The sequence below is a fragment of the Phyllobates terribilis genome, unplaced genomic scaffold (assembly GCF_046119375.1).
Source record: "Phyllobates terribilis strain yellow unplaced genomic scaffold, ASM4611937v1 Scaffold_304__1_contigs__length_2301189, whole genome shotgun sequence".
NCBI classification, from domain to species: domain Eukaryota; kingdom Metazoa; phylum Chordata; class Amphibia; order Anura; family Dendrobatidae; genus Phyllobates; species Phyllobates terribilis.
Window position 1 is genome coordinate 580,741 of NW_027363064.1, and position 15,103 is coordinate 595,843.

Consider the following 15,103-nt stretch of genomic DNA (forward strand, 5'->3'; position numbering starts at 1 on the left):
AGACGCCACCTGTCCTCGCCCACCTGATATTTTCAGAGGGATTCCGGCTGCAAGAGGGGTACCGGCCCCCGACACCCGACCTTGCTACTCCACGTCCTGGTCGGTAAGCCCGGTAGGCCCTGAGGATCCCACCGGGTATCGGAAGGAGCGGAGCTGCCACCCGTACCCTTTTTCTGAGAGGAGCTCAGAGGGAGACCCGGCCTATCCACACACACACAGACGGGAAAGGACCCGGTCTGAAGTCTAGGAAAACTCTGGTGCAGAATCCTGATTTAACACTGGACTTGCTCGGAGGTTGTCGGACCCCCGTCCCTGGTGGCCGCAGAACTCCGCGAGGAGCAGGGAGTCGCCTTCCTTCTGCCATCTCTTATGTGAGTAAAGCCTTGGAAGTTCACCCCTATGGCCTCCGGACTTTCTTTAATCGGCGCTACACCGCACGACACAGACTTTCTAGACTACTACCCCGCCTCCGTCCTGTCTCTCTGCCCTGAGGCCTTGCTCCGCCTGTGGGGAGTAGTAACAACGCCAGCTGCCCTAACACCAGGCCTCAGCGGACTGCGGTAGCGCTGGTGGCCTTCACCAGGTGCCACAGGTGGCGTAGTTGTAATCAGCCACTCAACCCGGATGAGCCCATACCATCCCTTTTAAATTGTGACGGCCCTGAGCACGGAGCGGGTCCGGGCCACGGCTGCACCCCATCTCTCCATCTTAGGACCCGACTCCGAGTCCCCCATCTCCCAGGGTAAAGAAAAGGGCTTCCGAGAAGAGGCGTCACAGGGAGAACATACAAAATCCTACATTCATGCAATAATGAACCCTTTAAAAATGTTTTAAAATATAGCATCAACCACAAGTATTAACTTCTATCTATTTTAAGGGTTATTCCCATCTTCAAAGTCAGGTATAATTGGAAAGCGCTTGTAAAAACAAGCAACTTTCTAATTTACTATTTATTTAATGCGGCTCAAGCTGACAATATAAACTTAGCACATAGACGGGTAGATATATTTAGTGGTACAAATCACTGCCTCTTTTCTTGAGAAACTGAAGTTTAAAGGGAATCTGTCACCTGTTTTTGCTCTGTAATTTGAGAGCAGTATGATGTAGGGGCTGAGAGCCTGATTCCAACGATGTGTCACTTACTGGACTGTGTTTTGCTGTTTCAGTACAGAGTTTTATCAGCAGGAGATTATCACTATAGGACAAGCTGCCCGCATGCCTCCTAGGCCATCCACACACCCCAACATTGAATGGCAGCTTTTTGTCAATATACATTGGCAGCTTTCTGTGTACAATCAGTGGTATGGGCTGGATTACATAGGGCTCAACATTTCAAGGTCTGCTAGACCTTTAGCAGAGAAAATTTGGACTCTATCATAAGTGCTGGACCCAGTAACTAAGTTATACATTGCTGGAATCAGGGTCTCTGTTCCTACATCATGCGGCTGTCACATTACGTAGCAAAAACCTGCTGATAGATTCTCTGTAATCATATATGCTTATTATAGTTCACTGTGCACCCTTAGAGTGGTCTAGAGGCTCAGTGCACCGTTCCGTACACTGGTTTTGCATGCCCCGCCTCCCTCATTAGTGATCGACAGCGCTGCCTTGCCTGGAGCTAGAACTGTCTGCAGAAAAAGCTCAGGCTGACAGTCACCAGTGAGGGTGCAAAATCAGTGGGAGATCGGTTTGCAGAGCCTCTTGGTCACACTAAGGATGCATCAAGCTTCCTAATTTGCTTATTTGATTAAGCTTCAATTACTGCAGAATAGAGGCAGGATTTGGAACTATAGGTGTAATTTTTCGAGTGACTATATCCCCTACAGGGTTTTGTTTTATAATGTCAGATTGGGCTGACAGATTCCCTTTAATATCTGCCCCCTGATAATTAAAAGTGCATTTTTTTATTGTTTACTGTTCATAGCCTAGACAGTAGCAGTGGCTAAAGATGCATTTACAAGCTCTTACATAGTGAGCTTGCAAGCACTGCACTGAAACTGGACAGGATCTTTGGAACTTGCTATTAGTTCCGATTCTGGCCAGCTTCAGTACCACTGCACTTCTTTAATGCTGCCTCATATAACATCAGGGAGCGCTAGATTCACATCTGGCCTGAACTGTCAATCAAGCAGGAGCGCACTGCTTCTTAGCAAGTAGGTAGCTGTGAGCCTGGAGAGCGGTGCGCTCCTGAAAATAAATCACGAGACAAGCCCTTTAATTCAATTTATGTTGTGCACCATTTTATTTGACCAATAAATAACAGATTAGCAGAATTTCGGGTGCTGCTAACACACCCTCCAGGAATGCATTAGGGCAAGCATAACTAGCGGATTGCCAGATATAGTGGTGCTCATCTTGAGATAAAACAGTACAAAATTATGAGCAAAAACAGCATGAAAAACTGAATGAGAGCGGCACTCACAATTGATACGTGAAAATACAGCACTGTATTGTGGTCGTCATATGAGGAGACATAAAGACAGTGCCGGACTGGGGTGCCAAAGGCCCACCAGTAACATTGACTTTGGGGGACCCACTTTTCAACTGCATGCAAATATTACACTACCCTTGTTCACAAATTTACCTATACCTCTATATAATAATAAACTGGGTATTTTGGTGAATGAATGATGGTATGCTGCTTTTTTTCTGTTCCAAGTGAATTATGCCAAGTACTGCCCATATAGTGGAGTTGGGGCCCACCAGAGGATTTCCCTGCTGCCCTATGGGCCAGTCCGAGCCTGAATAAAGAGGAATGTAAGCGACAGCTGTTTCGCATAAACTACACTTCTTCAGGCTCAGCCGGAAAAAGCGTAGTTTACGTGAAACAGCTGTCGCTTATTTATGTCTTTATGTCTCCTCATGTGACAACCACAATAAAGTGCTGTACTTTCATGTACTAGTGGTGAGTGCCGCTCTCATTCAGTTTCAATCTGTTTTTGCTCACCATTTTATTTGCAAATTCTTATGAATGACAGTAAATCACGTCTTATAAAAGTGCTTTGTGGTTTTTAGCCCACTGAAATTGGCATCAGAAACTGTTGGCCAAATGTAAAATTCTGCCTTTTTTTACCATCCTTGGCCATTTATTGGCTGTGTTCTTTTGTGCAAAGAACTGGGTAGATGGGACAGATAATAAGTTGAAATTTCGGCATGTGATGTATTTTAGTCTGTGTTGGTCATCGGTAGCCCAGCAGTTATAGATTAACGTACATCATTACAACTAGAAATCCTATTTATACAAGCAATACATATAAAAACCCAGGATACAATGATTAGAATAGTGTAGAAGCTTCATGGCAGTAGATCACTACGTTGTGGGAAACCTCTGCTCCTGAATGGAGTAAATCTATAACACGAGGCCGATCTCATCATAGAACAGAAGTTCCTCCTGGTTCTTTATATTTCTGGGGAAGTCGACTGAGTACTTATAATACTGATGAAAAGAATAAATGCCCGTGTATAAGACAGAGAAGCTGTTTGACCGTATCCAACTTGAAGAGAAAGAGATGTCACTTAGTTGATAGATTTGTTGCCATATCTGTATTTTATCTGTTAGATGTTGAAGGCTTTGATTCCCTTGTGTCAACTGGAGAGAAACTTAGTCCTCCTACTGCTTCAAGGCCTAAATCCAGCGGGAGACGTCCACCTTCCCAGTCTCTGACGTCGTATGTATGTGCCGCAATTCATGCTCCACACAACTAAATGCTGCTCATGACTAAGGGACGGCCTATAATGCAATCTACAGAAGTGTCCTACAGAATAGGAGACCTGAGCGGCAGGGATCACTTTACACCACTGACAGACCCAGCCTGATACATTCTTCTCATTATTCTGTTTGTCCTGGTTATAAGTCGTCACTCTCCTGAACCCAGCTGGTAAATGTATAGACACGTGCAATTTTCAAGGAGTGTAAAGACTTCTCATGAGTACAGATGCCTTAAAGGGAAGGTGCCATCAAAAAAAAATGTTTTTCAACATTTGCGAAAACGTAAAGTATTATTGTTTTGATTCGTTTCTCCAATATTATCATATTTTTTTAATGGAGTAAAATATGAAAAATAATTTAAAAACTTTGACATGTTCCACTTTGAAACACTAGGGGGAGCCGCTACTGAAATTTGGCATGAAAACCTTGTGTAGAGCTGGCATGCATTACGACTGCTGAAAATCTGGGCTGGATTTGCTCCATGTCTGATGTCTCCTCCTCCCCCCTCCCTTTCTGGGTGTTTACAAATGGATAAGAGACAATGAAGTTTAGGAATTAGGATCTCTCACAGTGAGGAGCCATTTTGTTGTAGACACAAAGTGATACCAACACACAACTAATGCAGATCCTTATGCAGCAAGGTCTGATATTAGGCTATGTGCCCACTTTGCGTAAATTAAGCAGAAATTTCTGCATCATTTCCGCATCCCCCTGCTGCGGGAAAGCACAAGCCTAATTCACATGCGTTTTCCCGCAAAACACAAGCGCAAATCCAGCGTTTTTGCATGCATTTTAGCATGCACATTGTCAAGAGCTTTCCAAGCGATATTAGCATCACTTGGAAAAGTGCTTGACAGGTTGGTCACACTGCATAGTGCTTGACAAGTGTGACCAACTTTTTACTATTGATGCTGCATATGCATGTAAAAAATAATAAGTCTCCTCACCGCTCCTCCCCGGTAGCTTTGTTCCCATAGATACAGAGCGGCAGGACCTGTGAGGACCTCACGGTCACATGACCGCAGCGTCATCGCAGGCCATTGCCGCAATGCATCTCTGGGTCCGGAGGCAGCGGCGGTGAGGAGATTGTGGGCTGACAGAGGGTAAGTATATTGATATTTATTATTTTCATTATTTTTTTACAACAGGTTTTATGGTACCTGGGCCTGGAGGTGAGTCTCCCCTCCTCCAGACCCGGGTACCATACACATATTGAAGCGCACAATATACACATGGTGGGCATGGACATACGCATAAGGCGGCGATTACACCGCGTAACCGCAAAATTAATGGACATGCTACGTGTTTTTACGCAGTGATAATACGCAGCATGTGCTCATGACTTGCGTTCTCACATAGGGGACCATGGGGGGCATATATACTAGCGTTTTTCAAGTGTTTGCGCTGCGTAATTTACGTGAAAAAAACTCTTAAACGCTATGTGGGCGCACAGCCGTAGACACATAGTGATACCAACACACAACTACATGCAGATCCTTATGCAGCAAGGTCTGATATTAGAGCGTCAGCTCTGCGGCCCAGGCCTGGATATACAGGAGTATATAGTACAGAGCGGTCACTGAGGTCTGATATTAGAGCGTCAGCTCTGCGGCCCAGGCCTGGACTGAATATTGTCCTTGTGTTCTTACTATTTATTTTGTATATAATGTATTTAAATGTTTCAGTTTTATTTAGTAATTTGCATTTTCATTATTAATGCAAATATAAAGGGTCGCTGGTCATGTGACCTCTCATGTTATGGATTAGGTACCAGTGACAAGTAACAGTAGAATAGTGACTGCAGCTCTGGAGGTGACTGGAGGATAAGACGTGCTGTCTTATTCTTCAGTCACCTCCAGATCAGAATTCACTATTCTGTTACATGATGACACAGAATAGTGAGCGCAGCTCTGGAGGTGACTGGAGGATAAGACCAGATGTAACAGCAGAATAGGGAGTGCAGCTCTGGAGGATAAAACCAGATGTAACAGCAGAATAGTGACCGCAGCTCTGGCAGATAAAACAAGATGTAACAGCAGAATAGTGACCGTAGCTCTGGAGGATAAAACCAGATGTAACAGCAGAATAGTGACCGCAGCTCTGGAGGATAAGACCAGATGTAACAGCAGAATAGTGAGTGCAGTTCTGGAGGATAAGACAAGATGTAACAGCAGAATAGTGAGTGCAGTTCTGGAGGTGACTGGAGGATAAGACCAGATGTAACAGCAGAATAGTGACCGCAGCTCTGGAGGATAAAACCAGATGTAACAGCAGAATAGTGACCGCAGCTCTGGCAGATAAAACCAGATGTAAGAGCAGAATAGTGACCGCAGCTCTGGAGGTGACTGGAGGATAAGACCAGATGTAACAGCAGAATAGTGACCGCAGCTCTGGAGGATAAGACCAGATGTAACAGCAGAATAGTGAGTGCAGTTCTGGAGGATAAGATAAGATGTAACAGCAGAATAGTGACCGCAGCTCTGGAGGATAAAACCAGATGTAACAGCAGAATAGTGACCGCAGCTCTGGCAGATAAAACCAGATGTAAGAGCAGAATAGTGACCGCAGCTCTGGAGGTGACTGGAGGATAAGACCAGATGTAACAGCAGAATAGTGACCGCAGCTCTGGAAGATAAGACCAGATGTAACAGCAGAATAGTGACCGCAGCTCTGGAGGATAAGACCAGATGTAACAGCAGAATAGTGACCGCAGCTCTGGAGGATAAAACCAGATGTAACAGCAGAATAGTGACCGCAGCTCTGGCAGATAAAACCAGATGTAAGAGCAGAATAGTGACCGCAGCTCTGGAGGTGACTGGAGGATAAGACCAGATGTAACAGCAGAATAGTGACCGCAGCTCTGGAGGATAAGACAAGATGTAACAGCAGAATAGTGAGTGCAGTTCTGGAGGATAAGACAAGATGTAACAGCAGAATAGTGACCGTAGCTCTGGCAGATAAAACCAGATGTAAGAGCAGAATAGTGACCGCAGCTCTGGAGGTGACTGGAGGATAAGACCAGATGTAACAGCAGAATAGTGACCGCAGCTCTGGAGGATAAGACCAGATGTAACAGCAGAATAGTGAGTGCAGTTCTGGAGGATAAGATAAGATGTAACAGCAGAATAGTGACCGCAGCTCTGGAGGATAAAACCAGATGTAACAGCAGAATAGTGACCGCAGCTCTGGCAGATAAAACCAGATGTAAGAGCAGAATAGTGACCGCAGCTCTGGAGGTGACTGGAGGATAAGACCAGATGTAACAGCAGAATAGTGACCGCAGCTCTGGAAGATAAGACCAGATGTAACAGCAGAATAGTGACCGCAGCTCTGGAGGATAAGACCAGATGTAACAGCAGAATAGTGACCGCAGCTCTGGAGGATAAAACCAGATGTAACAGCAGAATAGTGACCGCAGCTCTGGCAGATAAAACCAGATGTAAGAGCAGAATAGTGACCGCAGCTCTGGAGGTGACTGGAGGATAAGACCAGATGTAACAGCAGAATAGTGACCGCAGCTCTGGAGGATAAGACAAGATGTAACAGCAGAATAGTGAGTGCAGTTCTGGAGGATAAGACAAGATGTAACAGCAGAATAGTGACCGCAGCTCTGGCAGATAAAACCAGATGTAAGAGCAGAATAGTGACCGCAGCTCTGGAGGTGACTGGAGGATAAGACCAGATGTAACAGCAGAATAGTGACCGCAGCTCTGGAGGATAAGACAAGATGTAACAGCAGAATAGTGAGTGCAGTTCTGGAGGATAAGACCAGATGTAACAGCAGAATAGTGACCGCAGCTCTGGAGGATAAAACCAGATGTAACAGCAGAATAGTGACCGCAGCTCTGGCAGATAAAACCAGATGGAGGGTGTAATTTGAACTTAAAAGGATAGGGATTGGATATAGGTTGAAGGGCGGGCATTTGAGGGGGGGGGATAGATAAAGCAGAAAGGGTGGGGTGAGAAACGGTCAGTTCAGAGAAGAAAGCATTGGAAAAGTCCCACCCACCCACCCACCCCTTTTTTCGGTTGTTTGTTAGTTTCTTTTAAATTGCATTGGAAAAGGGCGGCTTTTGTAGGAAGAAGAACAGGAAGGTCTAATTAATAGGGTGTATTAGGAGGGGTTATATATATGTATATTAAAAAAAAAATTTTTAGTGATGTGTTAAGATGTCTTTGTCGCAGTGGCTGGCGGGGGGGGGTTGGGGTTCTTGGAGTTGGCACGGAAGTGTCGGTAAAAAAGGAGATTATCAAGTTACAGGCATTGGCTTGATTAAGGGGGGTGATCTGGCATTTTGGTTTTGGGGGCTCTGGACGGGGTTTTACCCTGGGAGCTTTTGGTGCCCTTGAGCTGGTGTGGTACGGCTGAGGGTAACATGGTGGTTCAAGTACTGTTTGGTTTATGCCAGATCAATTTTTTAACTCCAAGAACCCTTACCCTTGTTATTATAATGTTTATATGTTTAATATTGTTGTTTGTTAATAAAACGGCCGCTGTGGCCAAATTTATCCAAAGAGAAAATTACAGGTGCTGTGTTTTATTTGGTATGGGTGAAAAGGGGAGGGGGAATGTGAACAATGGAACCCGGGTTGGCCGTACACGGTCAAGAGTCTCTTTATAGCTGTGCTGGTAAGAATGGAGATGGCTGGCTTATTACGCATCTTCTTGTCATGTAGGAAATATTGCTACATTCAGTATACTTTTATTCACTACGATCTTTTGTAGTCCTCCCTTTCCAGTCCTGATTTCTTTGACTCTCCAAGTCCAGACGATGACAAGGATGATATCAATCACCTGTCACAGAGACCTATAGACTCATCCAAGAAAGCCCCACGTAGTCTTACATCACAGGTAAGTAAGGGGAGCGTGCTCTCTGTTGTGGATCAATACAATTAGGACTGGGAGGGTTAAAAGTCAATGTGTAATCTTACCATGGAGGAAAGGCGTAGATGATCCATGCTTATCGGGGAGTATAGCAATATAGCTGCCTACTGTAGCTGCTCTATTTCCTGTTGCGCTGATGGTCCCTAATGTCACGGGTGTACTCTCTTCCCTTATAAAAGCTAAATAAGTAATTGTGGGAAAACCTTTTTCTAGAAGTAGATTTTTACCAGTTTATCATAGATTGCATCCTTTAAGGTATTGTCCAACTTGACTAAGTTATTACCCATACATAGAATGGTGATAATTTGTTGATTAGAAATTATGAAAAAGATTTGTAGGACCCTAGTCCAGCTGCCATATTGGTAGTCCATGGCTGCCAGAGCAGAGCCCTGTGAACCTCCTCCTACCTGCTGGTGTTCCCAGTGTCTCTTCTGATCCGTAGGCCTGGCTCACTGTCATTGTGTAACGGGTCTGGGAGGCGGAACCTCTGAGCTACTATACAAGGGGGCGGTCCTTGTAAGGGAGCGGGTGGCGACCAGGGAAGACGGGCAGGCAGTCACAGCAGGTGACCGGGACAGTCTCTGAGTGAACGGGCTGGAGGTCACGGCAAGTGACCGGGGCAGTCTCTGGATGAACGGGCAGGAGGTCACGGCAAGTGACCGGGGCAGTCTCTGGATGAACGGGCAGGAGGTCACGGCAAGTGACCGGGGCAGTCTCTGGGTAAAGGGTAGGTACGACCTGTGATGGCAGAGCCTCCAGGTAGGCTAGCAGGCAGATGGTAGATGTGTGCTCCCAGGTGAGCAAGCGAGAGTCTCTGGAATGGCAGGTGGTCACAGCACGTGACGGCGGAGCCTCCAGGTAGGCTAGCAGGCAGGTAACAGGTGTGCGCTCCCAGGTGAGCGGGCAGGAGTCTCTGGAATGGCAGGTGGTCACAGCACGTTACGGCGGAGCCTCCAGGTAGGCTAGCAGGCAGGTAGCAGATGTGCGCTCCCAGGTGAGCGGGCAAGCTGGTCCATAGACAGACTGACAGGAGTTGGAGGGCAGACCGTCGGACCTCAGGCTAGCAGGCAGGTAGCAGAGGAGCGCTCCCAGGTGAGCGGGCAAGCTGGTCCTTAGACAGACTGACAGGAGTCGGACCTCAGGCTAGCAGGAAGGTAAGCAGAATATCAGGCAGGAATCAGACAGCAAACTGGCAGGAATCTGGCAGGTAACTGGCAACGGGACCTGAGGGCTGAAGCAGAGTAGTGAACAGTGCAACAACATTGCTCGGGCACCTCCATTTTGGAGGAGGTGCCTTATATATGGTGAAGTCCTCCGGCCATTGGCCGGGGACTCCTTAGGACGGCGCGCGCGGCCCCTTTAAGAGGGAGGGAGCGCGCGCGCGCCCTAAGCACAGTGGCCGGGAAGGAGCGCGCGCTGCCAGCAGAGCGGGAGGAGGACGCCGGGCTCGGAGCAGAGGGGTGAGGGGAACAGCGTCCCTGCCTAGCAGAGGGCAGGGACGCCGGCGCTACAGTACCCCCCTCCTTTAGGCCCCCCCTTTTTTAAGCCAGAGAGAAATTTAGCTAGGATGAGAGGGGCATGGATGTTCTCCCGGGGCTCCCATGTTCTCTCCTCAGGACCAAACCCCTTCCAATCTACTAGAAAAAAGGTCTTCCCTCTTACCCTTTTGGTGGCCAGAATGTTCTCTACCTCAAACTCGTTTTCAGCGGAAACCGGAGCAGGAGGCGTACCTGTAGACTTGGAAAAAGAGTTAAGTACCACAGGTTTGAGGAGAGATACATGGAAGGAGTTAGGGATCCGCAAGTTGGCCGGGAGTTTCAATTTATAGGCCACCGGGTTGATCTGACTGATGACCTCCAGAGGACCGATGAACCGAGGCCCTAACTTATAGGAAGGAATCTTGAGCCGGACATACTTGGACGAGAGCCAGACCTTATCCCCTGGACGGAATTGAGGAGGATCCAGACGTTTTTTGTCAGCATGTCTTTTCATACGCTCGGATGAAAGAAGGAGTGCGGATCGGGTACTCTCCCATATGGAGGAAAATTTGTTAACAAGAGATTCCGCAGCCGGATTGTCCACCGAGGTGGAGACGGGAAATGGGATCCGAGGATGCTGACCGAAGACAACAAAAAACGGGGATTTGGAGGAAGATTCGCTCTCGTGATTGTTGTAAGAAAATTCGGCCCATGGCAGGAGATCCACCCAGTCTGAATGGTGGGCATTAACGAAGTGCCGGAGGTAACTGGTCAGGTTCTGATTGATCCGCTCCACTTGACCATTAGATTGTGGGTGGTAAGCGGAGGAGAAGTCCAGGGTGACGTCTAGCAGTTTACAAGTGGCTCTCCAGAAGCGTGAGGTGAACTGTACCCCACGATCCGACACGATGTGGAGGGGCAGGCCATGAAGACGGAAGATGTGGCGGATAAAGTCTTTAGCCAGCTCGGGTGCAGACGGGAGGCCTGGCAGGGGAACGAAATGAGCCATCTTGGAAAAGCGGTCAGCGACCACCCAAATGACCGTACAACCGGCAGAGACGGGGAGATCAGTTATAAAGTCCATTGCTATATGCTGCCAGGGGGCAGCAGGTACTGGGAGCGGAAGGAGGCGACCGGCTGGCAGATGTCTCGGAACCTTGTTGCGGCCGCAGGACACACAGGCAGAAACAAAGTCTATTACGTCCTTGTGCAGGGTAGGCCACCAGTAGTGCCGGGTAATAAGCTGGAGGGTCTTTTTCTGACCGGCGTGGCCAGCTAGTTTAGACGAGTGACCCCAGTGTAGGATCTTCTCCCGATCAGGTACTGATACGAACGTCTTACCGGGAGGGAGACGATTTAGACTCACGGGAGCCACCTGCATTACTCTGGCGGGATCGATGATGTGTTTCGGTTCCTCCTCGAGATCAGACACCAGAAAGGATCGGGACAAGGCGTCCGCCTTGATGTTTTTGTCAGCCGGGCGAAAATGAAGAATAAAATCAAAGCGAGCAAAAAACAAGGACCACCGAGCTTGGCGCGGGTTAAGTCTCTGGGCATGCTGGAGGTAAGCCAAGTTCTTGTGGTCAGTGTAAATTATTACTGGGTGAAGAGCCCCTTCGAGCAGGTAACGCCACTCCTCCAATGCCAGCTTGATGGCCAATAACTCTCGATCTCCTATGGAATAGTTGCGCTCAGAAGAGGAAAAGAGTTTGGAGAAGAAGCCACAAGTTACCATTCTCCCGGAAGATGATTTTTGGGTAAGTACCGCTCCGGCTCCAGAGGAGGAGGCGTCAACCTCCAGGAAGAACTGCTTGTTGCCATCTGGGCGATGCAGCACCGGGGCGGAAGAGAAGGCCTGTTTTAAGGAAAGAAAGGCCTCCTCTGCTTCGGGCGGCCACTCTCTGGGATTAGTGCCCTTACGAGTGAGCGCGGAAATTGGGGCAGTCCGGGAAGAGAAGTGCGGTATGAAGAGGCGGTAGTAGTTGGCGAAGCCCAGGAACCGCTGGATGGCCTTCAACCCCTCCGGTCGGGGCCATTTCTCGATGGCAGACAGCTTCTCTGGATCCATTCGAAGGCCGGTCTGAGAAATAATGTAGCCCAAAAACGGAAGCGAGGTCTGCTCAAAGAGGCACTTCTCATATTTAGCGAAGAGGTGATTCTGCCTGAGCCTGAGCAGGACCTGACGAACGTCTCTCCGGTGAGTCTGGAGATCCGGAGAGAAGACCAAGATGTCGTCCAGGTACACCACTACGCAGGAGTAGAGAAGGTCCCGGAAGATGTCATTGACCAACTCTTGTAAGACGGCAGGAGCGTTACAGAGACCAAAGGGCATTACCAGATATTCATAGTGGCCGTCCCGGGTGTTGAATGCAGTCTTCCATTCATCCCCTTGACGGATACGGACCAGGTTGTACGCCCCACGGAGGTCCAGTTTGGTGAAGATTCTAGCCCCCCTCAGACGATCAAATAATTCTGGAATGAGCGGAAGGGGGTACTTATTCTTCACCGTGATCTGGTTAAGGCCTCTATAGTCTATACAGGGACGGAGAGAGCCGTCCTTCTTTTTTACGAAAAAGAAGCCTGCTCCTGCCGGGGAGGTAGATTTCCGGATGAATCCCCTGGCCAAATTCTCCTCAATATATTCGGACATCGACCGGGTCTCAGCAGCGGACAATAGGTAAATACGCCCACGGGGAGGCGTAGTACCGGGTAACAGGTCGATAGGACAGTCGTATGGTCTATGAGAGGGTAATGTCTCTGCCTCCTTTTTATTAAAGACATCAGCAAATGACCAATAGGGAATCGGAAGTCCAGGTAGATTAGTTGGGGTAGGAGAAGGACGGGCGGGATGAACAGGAACCAAACAAGTCTTATGACAGTCCTGTCCCCAGCGAAGGACTTCTCCGGTCTGCCAGTCAAGCACGGGTGCATGTCTCTGGAGCCAAGGTAGACCTAGTAAGAGGGCGTGAGAGAGTCCAGGCAGAACATGAAAAGAGATGCTCTCAGAATGCAGCATTCCCACCTGCAGAGTTACGGATTCGGTGATGACTTGGATGGGACGTGGTAAGAGGCCCCCATCCACAGCAGCGACAGATAATGGTATAGCCAGAGGTTTGGTGGGAATGCGGTATTTTTCTACCAGGGACTGTGAAATAAGATTCCCGGCCGCTCCAGAATCAAGTTGGGCTAGTTTGAAATAACGATTCTCCCCGCAGATAATTGAGACTGACAGCAGCAGAGATGGAGAGGATTTATTCTTGTCTAGGTCGACCTCTCTGAGCGAACCTAGACACAGGCGTTTCCCGACCTCTCCAGGCAGGTACGGATCCGGTGCTCCTTACTGCCACAGTAGAAGCAGCTCCCCTCGGCACGGCGTAAGTCCTGACGGGTTTTGACCATCTTGGTCTCCCTCAGGAGAGTGTACCTGGGGAGAAACGGAGGGAGTGACGGATCTCTGAAAAGTAGGAGCTAGACGTGGAAACCTCCTCTCACGGGTGACTTCTTTGGCACGCTCCTGGAACCGTAGGTCAATCCGGGTGGCAAGAGTTATTAGGTCATCGAGAGTGGTAGGAATGTCTCGACCGGCAAGTTCATCTTTAATACGGCCGGACAGACCCTCCCAGAAGACAGATACCAGAGCGTCGTTATCCCAGGCCAGCTCCGAGGCAAGGGTACGGAACCGTATGGCATATTGGCCCACGGTGAGACTTCCCTGACGGAGGCGTAGCAGAGATGATGCGGATGAGGTCTTCCGTCCAGGTTCGTCGAAGATTTTCTGGAAAGCCGTGAGAAAGGCAGGCAAGTCGGACACCAGGGGGTCTCCTCTCTCCCATAGAGGATTTAGCCAGGCCAGGGCCTCCCCGGTGAGATGGGACATGATGAAGGCAATTTTGGCCCAGTCGGAGTTAAACTGGTGGGACAGGAGTTCAAAGTGCAGGGTGCACTGATTTATAAAGCCCCGAGCCTGAGCGGAGTCGCCTCCGAAGCGAGGAGGTGCAGAAAGCCGGGGTCCGGGGTAGGATACCATAGTATTGGTGGGCAGCGGAGCTGCTGGATTGCGAGTCATGGCTCTGGCGGTGGTTGCTGGTGGAGCAGTCAGAGTGTCCAGGCGAGTATTGACATTCCGCAGGTGACCCAGGATGGACTCCTGTTGGGACCTCTGACGGGACAGTTCATGACACAGGTCCGAGAGTGAGGGAGCTTGGGTGCCACCGGGTTCCATGGCCCGAGCAAACTGTAACGGGTCTGGGAGGCGGAACCTCTGAGCTACTATACAAGGGGGCGGTCCTTGTAAGGGAGCGGGTGGCGACCAGGGAAGACGGGCAGGCAGTCACAGCAGGTGACCGGGACAGTCTCTGAGTGAACGGGCTGGAGGTCACGGCAAGTGACCGGGACAGTCTCTGGATGAACGGGCAGGAGGTCACGGCAAGTGACCGGGGCAGTCTCTGGATGAACGGGCAGGAGGTCACGGCAAGTGACCGGGGCAGTCTCTGGGTAAAGGGTAGGTACGACCTGTGATGGCAGAGCCTCCAGGTAGGCTAGCAGGCAGATGGTAGATGTGTGCTCCCAGGTGAGCAAGCGAGAGTCTCTGGAATGGCAGGTGGTCACAGCACGTGACGGCGGAGCCTCCAGGTAGGCTAGCAGGCAGGTAACAGGTGTGCGCTCCCAGGTGAGCGGGCAGGAGTCTCTGGAATGGCAGGTGGTCACAGCACGTGACGGCGGAGCCTCCAGGTAGGCTAGCAGGCAGGTAGCAGGTGTGCGCTCCCAGGTGAGCGGGCAGGAGTCTCTGGAATGGCAGGTGGTCACAGCACGTGACGGCGGAGCCTCCAGGTAGGCTAGCAGGCAGGTAGCAGATGTGCGCTCCCAGGTGAGCGGGCAAGCTGGTCCATAGACAGACTGACAGGAGTTGGAGGGCAGACCGTCGGACCTCAGACTAGCAGGCAGGTAGCAGAGGAGCGCTCCCAGGTGGGCGGGCAAGCTGGTCCTTAGACAGACTGACAGGAGTCGGTAGGCAGACCGTCGGACCTCAGG

General features: G+C 49.5%; 1 protein-coding gene across 1 annotated transcript in view; it reads left to right on the forward strand.

Moving 5' to 3' along the window:
• Window positions 1-15,103, forward strand: part of LOC141220807 (SH3 domain-containing kinase-binding protein 1-like) — a 90,995-nt gene that overhangs the window by 64,707 nt on the left and 11,185 nt on the right. Inside the window, exons 2-4 of the mRNA XM_073666408.1 lie at window positions 3,560-3,672; window positions 4,858-4,881; window positions 8,436-8,561. Of these exons, the coding sequence (XP_073522509.1) occupies window positions 3,560-3,672; window positions 4,858-4,881; window positions 8,436-8,561 (263 nt within the window). The remainder of the gene's footprint in view (window positions 1-3,559; window positions 3,673-4,857; window positions 4,882-8,435; window positions 8,562-15,103) is intronic.